Here is a 16,254-nt window from a genome sequence, read left to right on the forward strand (position 1 = left end):
CTTGAATGATCTGCAAACGTACCACGGGTAGCTTAAATGTTCTGGAACTGTGCCGCGGCCCATTTACGTTCTCTCTATGACACCGCAGGTCACTCAAGCAATCTGTAAATATGCCGCTTGGTTCATTTTTGTAAAATTAGGTTTGAGCTCGCGGGCCATGGGTTGAGCATGTGTAAATCTCTTTTTCTAGGAAGAAGCTTCCACGACACTTTAAATAATTCTCTTCATAAGTTTTCGAGCAAAATGCAACTTTATGCACCTTGAAGATACATTAATATGTTGTGGTTTTTTTTTTTTCCAGTATAAGCAGTATTATCTGAACCATGCTTACCCATCCAATATGGCGATAAGCTGCGAGTTATCTACAGAAAGAAAACCAAGACTATGTCTCGGCAAAGAATGTTGAGATAAAGTATAAGAGGAATAATAATAATAATTATTATTATTATACGAGTGTATTTCCCGTATTTTCAGTACAACTCTATCACGCCTCAATACTTTATATGTTGGGGAAAAAAACCTCATGGAGGTGTGTAATAAAACTCAGAAAGTCCATAAAACTTTCATTTATCCTTCCACTAGGTGGTTTTATAACTCAATTACAGATTAACCGCAGAGATTACAACCACAGGAATTCCTTAGTGCTAAAGCGAAATGAATAGCTTCTTCGCATAATAACGCTGAACCTACGATATCTACCCAGTATCATGCCATAACCACACCTTTACATCTTTTCTACGACGACGAGCACTGATTTTAAGCCACAAGCAAACATCTCCATCCGTTTCCATGGAGGTCGCAAAGGAATGCTCTTCAGCTAGACAAGCTATAATATTTCAACAGCACGTCTCGAACATTCCAGACATTTCCGTCTATAGAATAGAAATATACTGCTTCTCTCTCTCTCTCTTTCCTTCTCTCGTGCTTATTTCAATCTCCAACGGAAATTCTTCAAATTATCTTGCAAGACCATAGGAATGCTGTGAACGAATTCCTTACCTAATACCTTGGACAAAAAAAAAAAAAGAAGCCTATATATATATTTCGCGAATAATCTCGTTGTATCACGTTATTTTTATTTTATTGCGAAACGAAAATAAGTATTATATATGTTTTCCCTTTAATATCAGAATCTTGAAGCATGAGACATATCTTACAATTTCGTTTTTTTGCAAAATTTCTATTGATAATTCTGATCAGGTAAGGGCGTACGTATGAAGTACACACATATATAGAGTACTAGCTGTAGTCTTAGATTAAGATATGCAGTACTTGGAAGCATTTTTGCATTCTGTCATCTTGGCCAATTCTCTCCTGTTTCAGACCAAACATGAAGTGAATGGTGATAAGCTGGTTGCACTACGGAGCCGGTTTCTCGGCCTGTAGTCCAATATTTATGCTCTTTGGCAACATCTGCTTTTGAGCATTTAACCAGCTCAGTCGTTTCGTTAGCATTCATGCTATATTTTCAGGTTCTTTTTGCTCGCTCAAATACTGTCAAATTTTTCTTACATTCCGAATTTCCATACTTTCATCAGCATCCTTCAAGGATAAATTAGCGGGACCTCCATTTGACCGGCCAAGAAGGGGAAATCAGACTGAAGCACTGACTGCTGTGAACTGTAGCTTGCTAGAAGTTTCTTCTGCAATAGAAACTAGAAGTCAGTTCAACCAATAGAAACAACAATTTTGCCACTGGAAAAACGAAGTTTGCTGCCCTTCTCCCATTCAGAGTCTAATTTTCTTGACTACTCTTTCCCCGAATTCACCATCCTGTGCTATAACCCGCTTGGCCTTCCCCCCCCCCCCAATTTCGACAAGTACGTACACCTGTGTCTCTAAGTCACTCTTTAGGTAACTCCCGTGATTGCACACTCTCTAAGTCACTCTTTAGGTAACTCCCGTGATTGCACACTCTCTAAGTCACTCTTTAGGTAACTCCCGTGATTGCACACTCTCTAAGTCACTCTTTAGGTAACTCCCGTGATTGCACACTCTCTAAGTCACTCTTTAGGTAACTCCCGTGATTGCACACTCTCTAAGTCACTCTTTAGGTAACTCCCGTGATTGCACACTGTTTTAGTCCCACTCTCATGCTCGCACACTGTTTTGGTCACTCACATGCTTGCACAATGTTTTGGTCACTCACATGCTTGCACACTAATTTGGTCACTCACATGCTTGCACACTAATTTGGTCACTCACATACTAGCACATGCTCTAGACCAGAATTTTCCAACTGGTGTTCATAACATTAATCAAAGGTGACGCAGTCCCAAAAATCTTAATCATGAAGTTCAGCTTCATAATGTCGAATTCTTATCGCTTTTCTGAATAGCAAATCCTAAATAACGCTTAAATCTTGAGTATTCTTATGTTATTCTCCTGAAGATTTGAAAGAAAAAAAACGTAATTTTTCACTTTTTTAAAAACCTTTTTTTTTTGTTTTTCATATCTAAACAAAGTATGCAGATAATGCATCGAGTCCACTGCTCTTTGAAAGTTGCCTAAAAGAATTGAACCAAAATACTGGACATCAGTGTTTCTCAAACCACTTGATACCGTATCTCCGCCAAATATCAGTCAATTAATCAAAAATCAAAATTCAAAGTTTTTGAGGTGATAATATGCAATGAAAAACTATTATAGCGACACATTTTTGTAATTAACAATAATTACATAGATTCAATGCATAAAAATGATCATTTTTCAAACAATTTTAATTTGAGTTGAAGTGAAAACGTCGAGTAATTGAAGTTTTTGTGGCTCGTGAATGTCCTGTTGTCTCCTTTTTTGCTCCTGACCTCGTCTGTGTGGGACTCGGGTCATTTGAACCCCATGAGAAGAGCTCGAGAAATTTCTTGTCCCAGGTACTCATAGCTTTCTACTTCTATCTCTGTGTTATTGCGCAAGAGCCTTGTTGAGCCTCTTCAACGCAAAGGGGTTGAACATAACTTTAGTCTTTTGCAGATTCATTTTCAAGCCCACCTGAATACTTGTCTTTGCCACTTCTTGCATCACTCGCTTGTACTCGCTTCGGCAGTACATATACTAAAATTGGAACGATACAGAGAAGATTAGCATGGCCCCTGCGCAAGGATGACAAGCAAAATCGTGAAGCCTTCCACATTTTTTTTTTTAAAATGTGCCCGAGTGGCAAGGTGGTAATATACTCGTCTACCATCGTGAAGGTTGTTGTCTAGATCCCGGGTTCGAACCCAAGGGAGGATATAGATAAGATATTTTCCCTAACGAACTCGAGGCGACCACCGATAGACAGCGCCTTAACTTCCAACCCATCTCACTAATGGCAGTAAATTGCAATATAGCGATATGGCCCGAGTTGGTGTTTGGTGAAGTAGTTCTTGCATCATTTCATCTAGTTCGTCTGGATTACTGCTGATAACAACAATGTCGTTTGCGAAACGCAAATGGTTGAGAAATTCTCCATTCATTTTAATTCCTTTCTCATCCCAATCCATTTTTCTGAATACTTCTTCTAAAACAGCGGTAAAGAGTTTTGGTGAGATAGTATCGCCCTGCCTGACTCCTTTTCCAAGTTTGTTTTTTTTTTTTGAAACTTTATTTAACATGATGAAATAGCACATAATAATGAAACAAATTCATCAAGAGATCCCGTGGATCAGTACGGATGAACGCGAAGTATCGATGAGTAATTACAATGCAATTTCAAGGACAGAACAAGCAAACAAAAAAAAGAGGGGGGAAAAAATAAATATATCGAAATAATTCTGCATCTGTGAGCAAGTATACAATTTTAGAATACAATACAGAATTTTAGTTTAATCTTTACTTTTTCTTTATTAAAACGAATCGTTGCAGTTGCTTTGTCACATATTTTCTTGATGATATTGATGTAAGTCCTCTACATCTAGAGCTTTAACAACAGCAGATATGAAGACAGAGTCAAATGCTTTCTCAAAATCAACGAAGGCCATACACAATGGTAATTCGTATTCCTTGTGCCTCTCTATGAGTTCTCTGATTGGATATGGTCCATTTTGTACCAAATTCACTTCGAAATCCTGCTTATTCTTTTGGCTGAGTCCAATCTCGTCCAATTTCTTCATAAAAGGTCTTCTACTTCTTCCTCAGAATAGCTTGTTGTTGGTGCATGTAATTCTATAATCTGTGTCCGGTATCCGCTTGATATTTGCATAACCAACTTTGCAACTCTATCAGATGTCCTATCTAACTCTCAACGACGTGATTTTTCCGCTTTTTATGAATGAGAAATTTTCCTCCACTGGTTTTTCCATTATCTGTTCCTCTGTAGTAAAATACATGTCCACTGGCAAGTTAGATTTTCTCCTCTCCTTTTCTTCTTACTTCGCAGATGCCTAAGATGTCCCAATTTATTCTTTTTCTCCAGTTCTTCTTCCAACTCCTGCAAACGATTTTCTGAAGAAAGAGATTGTCCGTTATACGTGGCCAAGGTCATCATCTTATGGCAGCCTGGTCCAACCCAGATTCTTAGCACCCTCTGTCTTCATATCTTGCTGGTTGCTGCCGTAATCAGAGACACTCAGACTGCTGGGGACTGAGGGCCTTAGTTTATTGACAGAGTTCATATTTCTTTTTAGAGGGTTTTTGGCCGTGATCCTCCACGCTGTCCAGTGCGGGTTGGAGGAAACCCATCAACGTCTGTTCACCACGTGTAAAACATGGCTACTTACAGGCTGCACCACGAGAAGGTGCGGATTGGACTTTAAGCTTCTACTCCTAGTCGATTCCTTCAAATCTTTATAATGAAACAATTTATAGTTAACAATTAAAGACTACATACAACAGCCCATAATGTTAATCCTTAATACTCAATCAAATCCTTAATAATCCTTCGTTAACACTTAAACGAAAATCAGTGGTACTGTGTATTAGTTGCCATGATTAAAAAACCGTGGGTATTTGTGGAATACCTACTTACATAGCAATGGAATATGGTAGCCCGGATGTTCAGAGATGTCGTGTGGTCGATACCCTCTTTTGTCTTTGCAGTGCCTTTTCTGATACAAGAACTATTACAAAAACAGCCCCATGAGTATCAAACTGCTCATTGCTATTGAAGAAAGTCTGCATACCAAACGTATTGGTGTACGAACCTCTTGGTGAGAAACATAAAAAAGCTGTTCGGAATCAGCTGTGAACTGTATAAGTAACGGTCTAATTAGTCCTATTGTGCAGAAAGAGAAAGTGGTGGGGGAAAAATGATTAAATGAGCATTTTTTCGATATCCTGAAGCTATGTGTATAACTAGGATAACCAAATGAGGAAAAAAAATCTGACATTCTCATTGATGTAGCCTATAGCCCATGTTAAAATAACGAATTCATAAGTTAAAAATTTCAAAGAGAGTTTTTTTAGCAAACTTGACACAATCAGCATTTTTACTGAAGCGATGAAATAGCTGAATATTATAAAAAAAAATAACTTTGTCCCGTAAAATATGGGTCATATGGTCACACTGTGTAACACAATTTTTTTTTAGACACTTATAGGCGCGTATACATTAGCGCGCGGATCATGGAATGAAAGCAATGGCAATTGGTTGTTCAGTAATTTGTACGGTGTTGTGAACGATTCTTGAGCTGTTTACACTGGACCCACCCGGAATCGGTTCTTTCAACGAACACAAAGGAAGTTTGTGTGCCCACGAGCGGATTAGAACCGCTGCAGGGGGATCATGCGTTGCAAGATCGGCGCGCAAGTGCATACGCGTCTCTATATATTACAAGTGGGGATTCTTGTTCAGCAGAGCGAATGCGGACTTTTGAGACACCCTGTATATTGAAGAAATATTCAAAATTAGTTAAGGGTTCCGCGGAATAGCCTCGTAATCATTAATGGTTCCGAACGAGATTTCACGTTGGAAAACCCTGCTCTGGATCACTCTTTTGGTCACTCACTGACATGGTTCCTTGCTTTATAGGCCACTCTTTTGATCATTTACACGTTTACATATGAAGGGTCCAGGGGAAAAACGACTTTACAGCAAAAATTAGATTTTGAGGAAAAACGAGTTTGAAAGTTTGTAATACAATGGTTTTCCCCATTAAACCGAAACTTCATTGCTACTTTTTACATCTTTAAAGTTGTTCTACCCTAAAAATATGAATGCACGTGGGGATAGTATTCCTTGAAAGCTACAAGAAGACACTGCTATCTTATTTTCGAAAAAATTGCTGTAAAGTCGTTTTTCCCCTGGACCCTTCATATATGCTCTATATCAGTGTTTCCCAAAGTGGGCAATAACCCCCCCCCCCCTGATGGGCGATGGAATGGTCCAAGGGGGCGATAGAACCTACTGATTTAACATTGGATCCTATAGGTTTACTTGAGTTGGGGGGCGATGAGAGGAAAAAATTTCTGATGAAGGGGGCGATGGAACAAAAAGTTCGGGAGACTGCTCTAGATCACTCTTTTGGTCATTAACATGCTTTTACACTCTCTAGGTCACTCTTTTGGTAATTCACGTACTTACACACGCCCTAGGTCATTCTTTTGATCCCTCACTGACCCAGTCCCTTACTGTCTCAGCAGTTGCTGGTTTATTCTCCCATTTTCTATTACATTTTTTGGTCACTCATTAATCAAATTTGTTGCCCCTACAAAATCGCCGTCCTTGGCTATAGCTCGCTAAAAGCCCCCCCCCCAACCCTGCCCCCGTAAATACGCCACTGGCCACTCGGCGTAGTATTTGTTGTAGAACACGGATAAGTGTCTTTAGACAAACAGAATCACACATTAGTATGTACCAAAAACTAAAGTGGGGAGCAAAAAATGTCGCAAAAAAAAAACAAAAACACCAGGGAAAACCAAAAACCGACTATTGGGAACCGATTAATCAAACTGTCTGGAAAATGTTTGATAAATGACTTTGAAAAAGTTCTGAGTATTTTTCTGTTGTTGTTCTAAATTGCTGTAGAACGAAAAGTAAAATGCTAAAATTATAGTAATTAACACATTGGCACTTCTATAATATAAGTGAGTGAAGAAAAGCACAACAATTCAAAAATTTTCAGGTGTTTTTTCATACTCGGGATGACTGAAATAATCATTTCAAGCAAGTTTGAAAGTTTTCGGGCAAACTTTTCTTCTGGTAATTTTCACTTCAGACAGAAAAAAATAAAACTCGTACACTCATCGATGTGATATACTTCCACTATTAATGATATGTTTTTCGTCTTAGGACTTGGTCAAATTTTTTTGTTTGTTTAGCTGTAATTACTATAAGTACTGGTCACTCGAATTACGAGCAATTTTCGTTCGGTCTTCTCTTGGACAACCGTCTATTTAAAATCGATTAGGTTTTGTTTTTTTTTGGAGTTTCTCTAAACTTTGGATAAAACATTCTCTTGGGAATTTTTCCCAGACATATCACTATCTTGTCAGAGTCTAAGTGATCTTCTTGTCAAGAGAGGAGATATTATCGAAAAGAAATCAATCGCAAATCGGTTTCCTTCTTGTTTTACCAATAGTATTTGATTGTTGAAAGTTGCTTGACGCGTCACGACAATTTCTAAGTGTCTGGACCAGTTATTTTGATTGATCGATATGCTTTCGTAGTAACGAAATTTACTACGCAGTCTACAAACATTCTACAAAGACAGAATCAGTGTATATACAAATGCAAGGCCCCGACAGGTGAAATGGCCAACGAGGTGGCTGAGAAAAAGATGCCCATAACAAAAATATGAATGTCATATATTTCTAAAATGCAGCAACCAAATTAAAAATGCAATTAAAAAAACTAAAGATTATATACATGATAAAATATTATACAATGCCCGTAAAAAATATTTATGGTTGTCTTATTCCACGCATGTGGATAGCTTCTCGATTTACCCTCAACATGTTGGTTGATTTACCTTTGATTTCACAAAATCAAGTCTCTCTTCATAACTCAATCCCCGTGTGCCAATACGGACACGCGTAGCTCTTCTCTGCACCCCTTCAACCAAGTCTGAGTCCCTCTGTAGGTACGATCTCTAAAACCTTACAGCATACTCCTGTCCAGGACAAATAAGCCTCAGAAAAGCGGAAGAATAACTTTAGAAGAACGCGAAGAGACCTTCTTGAAAATGAAACTAAACCATTATATTCGCTTTCTTGACCACCGCTGAACAATGTTCAGAAAACCTCAGCCACTCGTCAATGAGAATTCCCAAATCGGGGACCCTAGATCATAATTTCCCAAACTTATTGTACCATCGCCTCCCTTTTCAGGAATTCTTTTCTCTCATCGCCCCAACTCCAGCGAACCCATAGGATATTATGGTATACCTGTAGCTTCTATCGCCCCCCCCCTGTACCATTCTATCGCCCAACGGGGGGGGGCGATATTGCCCACTTCGGGAAACACTGCCCTAGATGCATCTGGGATAGTGACACCATTCAACTCGTAAGAGAAACGTGGGTTGTGTTCGAACCAAAATGAGCGACCATGCACTTGTCAACGATGAAGGTCATGCTCCAATCATTAGCTCATGCTGCAATCATATTCAAGTTCGTCTGGAGCCTCTCCCTTTCGCTTTGATTCCCGACTACCGCATAAGTATCATGTCATCTGCGAATTTGTTCACAATCCCATTGATATCCTGAACGAGTTTATCGATAAAAAGTGGGAAAAGTATGGGCCAAGGACGCTTTCTAGAGGAACTCCAATTTGTGTGTAGTGACTTATTTCTCAACCATGATTCTATCCATTTCAACTAGTTGCTCCCAATCCCATGTAAAAGCTTCAAGAGTTTACCATGTTGGACCCGATCGAATGCCTTCTGGAAATCAAGATCAAGACAACATCTACATTTTTGCTCTTACCCAAAGCCTTAGTCACGTGATCATAGAAGCACAAAGGAGGTTGGTTACACGTGACTTCTTTCTGAACCCATGCTGATTATCCGAAAATACATAATTTTCTCGTCTATCCACTTTACCAATTGGCTTTTGTTGGAATTTCCAAAATTTTCGAGAGGGAGCACGTCAAAACTGGTAAAACGTCAAACCAGTATATGTCACGGTAAAAGCCCGACGACTGGTAGGAAATACCAAGGCGAGATGGTAAAAGCCCGAAATACGCTTGTAAACGTTTTCATTTCGGACTTTAACCACGTCAGAGCCAGTTTTTAATTGATCAATTAACCATCATGAACTTATCAGTTCTTGATGCTTGTCGCTTATTAGATAATTAACAACTCTAATTATTTAATAATTACAATCAATAATTGACTAGGGAATTAATTAACCACCACGAACTAAGTGAAGCTAACTAAGTAATAAATAATAATAATTATTTTTGATTAATTAATTGATTTAAAGTTCATACTGTTTGAAGTAAACTAATTAATTACTCCGAGCAGTAAAAGCCAGTTATTAATGAATCAGTTGACCATCATGAATTTTGTTAGTTCCTGAAGCTTAGAAATTGATATTTGTAATTATTTATTGATGATAATTAATTGTCATTTAATTAATTATAATTATTTAATAATTAACTAATGAATCAATTATTCATTCACCGTGAACTTATAATGCCCACATATGTATTATAACACACGTGTATATATATTAATAAAATTCTCCGTGAACTTATTGTCTCCTAACAATTAAGTAAGTGAGGGGTCATATAATACACTTGCTGCATGGGATAATTATAATTATCAATTATTTAATAGTCATTCATTGCCTTCAATTATTGAATAATTATAATTCTAGAGAGATTTTGATGGCTTTTTCTCAGCCCAAGAGATATCAAGGAAACAATAATTTTTCTGGATATTATGCTGAGGTGAACTCGGAAAGAAAAGCCATCTTTTCTCCACCGGGACTCGAACCCAGGCCCTCTTGCACACCGGGCAAGCATGCTACCATCTACACCACTGCAGGCACGACCCTGCCATAATATCCAGAAAAATAAATGTTTCCTTGATATCTTGGGCTGAGAAAAAGCCACCCATCTCTCTAAACCGTCCCACCTGGGAGGACCATTTCCTAAAGTTAAAAGAGGCTACTAATGTCTCTACTTCAGTGCCTCACGCCACAGTGCGTGAAATAAGGAAGGCAGGGTCGTGTCTCCAGTGGTGTAGATGGTAGCATGCTTGCCCGGTATGCAAGAGGGCCTGGGTTCGAGAGTCCCGGCGGAGACAAGATGACGTTTCTTTCCGAGTTCACCTCAGCATAATATCCAGAAAAAAATAAATATTTCCTTGAATTATAATTCTATTTCATAATTGAGCGTTATGTGAACTGAAAATTTCATGGAGTTTAATTTGTTAATTAGCTAATTTTTTAATAGCCGTAATTATTAAATAATTACAATTATTAATTAATTAATAAACACAACTCACACTGTATGTTACGATGAAAACTTTCATAGTAACATACAGGGGTGCATGGGCGAAGATAAGGAAGAGGGGAAGCAACCCCCCTCCCTCCCAGCATCAAAGGTGAAGTCGACGGATCTAATGCATATATGTACAGATGAATTGACATCATCATCATCATCGTGTTCCCCTAGCAATAATGACCGTGCCCCCCCCCCAGACATCCAAATCTACCCCCGTCTATGCAGGGGTGTCCTGTAAGTGCTAATGCGGTTTTTATCACATCAACCGTCCATCGTAGAGGTATATTTTTACTTCAAAAAAACGCTCAAAAGGCGTTCAAAAACTACCATGTACCAGTTTTGAGAGTGAAAATACAGCGTGTAACAAAATGAAAAAAAAAAACTAGATTTTTATACGGTCTCCTGTCATCTAACTTCTGACAAGAAAGTTGTTGCCCTGTCTCTCCTGAGGCCAACAAAAAAATCTAAGCTTGTAAGTGAAATATTCATTGAGATATTCGAATTAAAAAATTGGAGAAAAGTTGGGAAAGGACAGCATGAATGAGGGAAAGGAGCGTTGTGTCCGTTACTTTTTCCTGTTCTTTCGTAACTTTTCTCCAAATTTTGAATTCAAATATCTTAGCCAATATTGCACATAGAGATTTGGAATTTTTTTTCTGTTGGCCTCACACACACACAGGAGATTCTGTTCCACAACTTTATAATTGGAAGTTAGAGGACATTTCATTTCATACTGTGCACTGCCCAGGCTCTATCGACCACTGTCAATTTTAGCCTTTGCCCCGGATGAGGGGGGGGGGCGGGTGGTGTCGGGTGCTTTATTATGCATATAAAATACATTACATGAATATAAAACCAAATGTAAAAAAAGTATACACAGATTTAAAAAAAATTCTTATAAGGCTGGGATTAACCTATAAAAGTTTTGTAAAAGCTCTTTGATAAAACGTGAAAAATTCAACCAATAAGATCACCGGTTGCATTTGCTCGAATGCAAGTTTTATAAAAGATATTTTATCAAACTTTTATAGTACAATCCCGGCCTTATACAAATTTCCTATAAGGCAGGGATTACATTATAAAAGTTTTCTAAAAGTTCTGTTATAAAATTTGGAAAATTCAACCAATAAGATTATCGGTTGCATTTGCTCGAATGTAACCTATGAGCTTTACCGGTTGGATTTTTCAAGTTTTATAAAAGGGATTTTATAAGACTTTTATAGTGTAATCCCGGCCTTATACAAAATTCCTATTATACAAATTTATTATTGTACAAAATTCTTATTGTACAAAATTCTTATTATACAATATTTATGTCTATAAATGGTTCTTATTATGTCTTTGTACCCTGACCAGGCCAGGTCCTGGACTAGAAGTAAGAGAACAGGGAGACCGTATAAAAATTTAATTTCTTATTTCGTGACACAATGTATTTTCACTCTCAAAACTGGTACGGAGTTATTTTTTAACGACTTTTGAGCAGTTTCTAAATTGGAACCACACCTCTACGACGGAGGGTTAATGAGATAATTCCATAGTGAAAAATGAACTGTAAGGTTTTCTGTGACAGTTGAGACAAAACTACAAAAAACTCGCATTTGCTTCATACTATTTTATTCTAATACACAAATAAATCAGAAAGGATTCTATATTTCCCATTTCAGCTATAATTTCTACATCTCCTATTTTTGATTAATATACAATATTTATTCTAACCAACTGAGAATACAATTACCAGAGCATAATTATAAACGACAAATTACACTTTTAGGAAAAATCGTCGGTAATTTGAAGCACGTTACCGATGCAAAAATACAAAAAAAAAAAAATAATAAATTGCTGAAGCCTGCAGCATCATCCTTCAAAACAGCAGAATCAGCTTTTCCCCAGTCAAATAGAAGTAAGACGTAACTGTTTCTTAAATAGGCCATATACAAAGACTTTTTGTTGACGTAGAGAAAATATATGTATGTATGTACAAAAATATTGATATATATCCGTTAGTCTTGTAACTAACTAGCTAAGCAAAGTTCTTGCCGATTGATGATTGCTATAAGGCGGCACTGGTTATGATTTGTTCATTTTAGGGATGGCGTATGCTGCACGTTCTTACGAATTCTTATAAAAAATTCCAAAACTTTTACTATGACTCCGTAAACTTTTGGCCGTTCAATCTCATTGGACTGGCACTTTCTGGATTGACCGAGGAATCCCCAGAAATAGAATGATGTGTCGAGCCACAGAAATTCACCATCGATAACCCAGGATCAGAAAAAAACTCAAATATATTCCTTTTTTTTTGTTTTATCTAGGGCTCGTAAAAGTCACGTGATGCCTTAGATATACAGGGTAGATACCATTGACCGACCAATAATTACACACGTGATTCCTTCCTGAAAAAAAGAATTTTTTTTTCAGTTTTGTGATTTGCCCAATAATTATGGAGTTATAACGCATTAAAAATTGATGGCGTTACTTTCAAACCCTGCCTAATTCACCGAACGTGCACCAAACGTATAACTTAGTGATTTTAAGGTGATAAAAATACTGAGCGTAATCAAGGAAGCTAAAACTGTGAAAACCAGTTTTTTGCCTTGCCCTCTCCTTCAAAAAATTTGACCTAACAGTGAAGGGGAAAAAATTACCATATTTTTTGGCAGAAAAATTTTGATTTTGGGAAAGCAATTTTTTTCAATAAATCTCGTTTAGCTAACGCTTTACAAATCTGGTGATAAATTTGCCAATATAGTGGGGCGAAGGTAACACGTAATAACAAGGTTAACATCACCCTACCTGAAGAGGAAAAAGCACCAATCGAGAAAGAAAATAATTGATCTGGGCTTCTTAACGGGATTCAATATTTCAGTTCATTTGCAATTAGCGGCAACCAGCTGTATGAGGTAATTTTTTTTTTTTCGTTGGGTGTTTGGCACGTAACTGACTGTTAGAAAATTGACACGTCACAAAATTTCAAAACGTTATAATTAATATTCGTCGGATCCTAAGATGTGAAACATTTTTCGATATTAGTGTTTTAGAATCACGTGTGTGATTATTGGGCGGTCGATAGCATCCACCCTATATATACGAACGTGATGTTTGGTTCAGCAAAGTGGTAAATGAAGTTATATCGTCGAAGAACAATTTTTGTCAAGGAAGACTACGATCAGAAAATTCCACCTTTTTTATACGCAAAGATGTGATTAAAGTTTCAAACTTTAGGATGAACGATTTGCAAAATTTTAGGCTCCAATAAATCTTTCTGTAAACATGCAGTCTAATCACAACCCTGATGTGATAACATTTTGAGAATGTTTTGGGTCATTATCACAAATACTCCAATGCTCAGCGTTGGAGAAAGAGATAACAGAATTACTATATTTCATACGATAATATTTTTTATAATGGGGCACATTGAAACAATGGCCCTGATTCATCATCTACAAATGGAGATGTCATGTCCCTTTTTGAGTCATGATCACATTCAAGACCTACATCAGAAGAACACCAATCTGGAAACTCAGACTTATGTTTGAGCTTAGATCATCGCGATGAAATTTCTTAAATGCAACTTGAATATGGCGATTTATTGGGTTTTCAATTAAGACCTCGAGAGGAAAGAATTTGGCACCAGCATCCAACACTTCTGCAATCTTTTGTGAGCATCGGTCTGCTCACGAACAAGTTGAAAATAAGATATGATTGAATACAATTTGAACCATCTCTTGAAATAACAGAGGGTCTTGCCTTTTTGTCAATTTGATTTGATATCTACCGGCAATTTATCGACCGATTCAATTTTGATGGTTTTCAGCAACTGATTGCCATGGAAGCATCATCGAACAACTATGTCCATCGTTGAACACTTTGAATCCCATTATGGGACACACAACTTTTTGTTTCATTCTGCCATCGTTTTGGCCCATAAACGGCTGACTTTATTTTTTAGCAATATATGCATGAAGCAGCCTTTCCATTTGGAAACGGAAAATTGGAACCAATCAATCGGAATGCAATTCAGATCTTAATGCATCCATCTTTATATAAAAAAAAAGCATCAAATAATCCCTGGTCAGTTCTTGAACGTTTGCTTTGCTTGACATTTGAGCCGAATTGTTGCTACACCACTGGGATTGACACTTTTTGGTGAAGATTAGTACATGTAATTTCCATGTGCTGTGATGCCTATCCTTCGTACATACCCCATCAGAACCAGTTTCCGTTCCATTGGAAAGGCCGCGTTTTAAACAAAGGTACAGCCTCTCGATTACGATTGATAACAAACTAGTCTCTATGAATATCCAAAATGAACAGGTTTTATGTTTTAAACAGAATGAAGATTGTCGCAAGATTTGTTGGGCATGCATGTTTTTCTCCAGAGTCTAATGATGATGCCAGTTGCCTTGTTCTTACGACGATTAGACGGAATATCACTGAATCCCTTCGCTTCGTCTTTCTTCTTGTTCTTCTGGTTGATTTTTGCCCTGAGACGGATTTGTGTCACGATGCCGACCAGAAGTTCATCTACTTGATGGTTGATGGCGACGGACGTCTCGATGAATTTCACTCCCCACTCTTTGGCACAAGAACGTCCTTCTGTGAAAGAAAAAGAAAAAAAATTGTAATATGTCTCATCTCCACGGATATGTGTGTTAGGAAATAAAAATAGCATTTTCTCTCTGATCTGTTATTGTTGGGTTCTGTGAAAATGGTATGGTTAGTCTTATGGAAGTTCTACAGGGTGATTCTTATAGAACCGGCCTAAATTTGCTAACAATTCGTAGGTTGGTGCATGTAACCGCTAAACATTATAAAATACACTAATCTCTCTTCTTTGTAGAGTGAAATAGTCGAATAATTTGCGAATGGTGCAAACTGGTGGCACCACATATGATGCCAGGTTCGAAGACATATAAGGCCCTAAGGTCCCCAGACATCAGAAGCCTTGATTTCTTTAAATGGGGGAATTTTTCTGAGAAACAGAACGTACACATTGAACATTGAAAGTACACACACGCACGTCCTTCTTCGCATTTGAGAGAGGTATCGAAGTGTTCTCGTAGAACGGGTATAAACCATAGTATATTCACAAGTAAACCTCACATTCATACATTACAAACTTTAAAGAGTAACATTCCTGATGCGATCAGGACAATCACCAAAGGAAAACTGCAACACATCATCACTGAGAATATGGATACACTCATTGTCATAAGAAGTGGCAAGTCATATCAAGTGGCCGCGTCCCTTCATGAAAACGGTACCCACTTTCCGCACCTGCCCTAATCACGATAAATGGCACTCTAACGGACAGTCATGGTCCCCACAAAAAGGGGGCTGACAAGGCTTTAACCCTGGAGCCCGGGACAGTTTTCATCATTTTTTGCTTTTTCACGCTATAAATTAACTACAGAAGGGCCCCCCCCCCCCATGAAAAGTCTGACCGGGGGTCCGGCAAAAGATCCCAGCCCAGGAGCCCCACTTCAGAATGTGGGAGCCATGCGGACAGTACACAATCCAAGGTCAGTTATATATTAAGCACATAATTATACGTATGGTATCTTTTATGTTGTACCTCATTTTGTAGGGCCGGTTCTAGATGAATCACCCTATAGTTTTGTGTATCAAGCAAACGTAAGTATAGGTTATATAATTAATCCTAATTTTTCTATTTATTGAATTTCTTTGAAAGGCAGACTATTCTGAATCATTCACCAAGTTCTTCTTGGTTTCTATCAAAGTTAAAGAATTTACCTTTTAACCCAGCTTTGGTTGCTAGTGAGCAGATGCGTATTGCCACAGAATCACTGTCTCCCTCTGTGCCAAACCAGTTGCGGCCTCGAAGTGTTTATGAACAACACTAAAGACGCCAAAGGGGAATCTACAAAAAT

The 16,254-nt window shown here is 37.9% G+C and overlaps 1 protein-coding gene and 1 non-coding gene across 2 annotated transcripts in view; one reads left to right on the forward strand and one right to left on the reverse strand.

Annotated features, from left to right (window-relative positions):
• Positions 1-3,027: 3,027 nt before the first annotated feature.
• On the forward strand, positions 3,028-3,134 carry LOC149072576 (U6 spliceosomal RNA). The gene has a single exon (XR_016194538.1). It is a non-coding gene; the product is annotated as a U6 spliceosomal RNA (small nuclear RNA).
• Positions 3,135-11,970: 8,836 nt separating this feature from the next.
• LOC149072577 (uncharacterized) overlaps positions 11,971-16,254 on the reverse strand; it is a 38,027-nt gene continuing 33,743 nt past the window's right edge. Inside the window, exon 5 of the mRNA XM_089247179.1 lies at positions 11,971-14,959. Within this exon, the coding sequence (XP_089103305.1) occupies positions 14,688-14,959 (272 nt within the window). The 3' untranslated portion in view covers positions 11,971-14,687. The remainder of the gene's footprint in view (positions 14,960-16,254) is intronic.

The sequence above is a fragment of the Pholcus phalangioides genome, unplaced genomic scaffold (genome assembly GCF_987345545.1).
Source record: "Pholcus phalangioides strain wild (caught in Gottingen) unplaced genomic scaffold, Ppha-v1.0 ptg000017l_1, whole genome shotgun sequence".
NCBI classification, from domain to species: Eukaryota; Metazoa; Arthropoda; class Arachnida; order Araneae; family Pholcidae; genus Pholcus; species Pholcus phalangioides.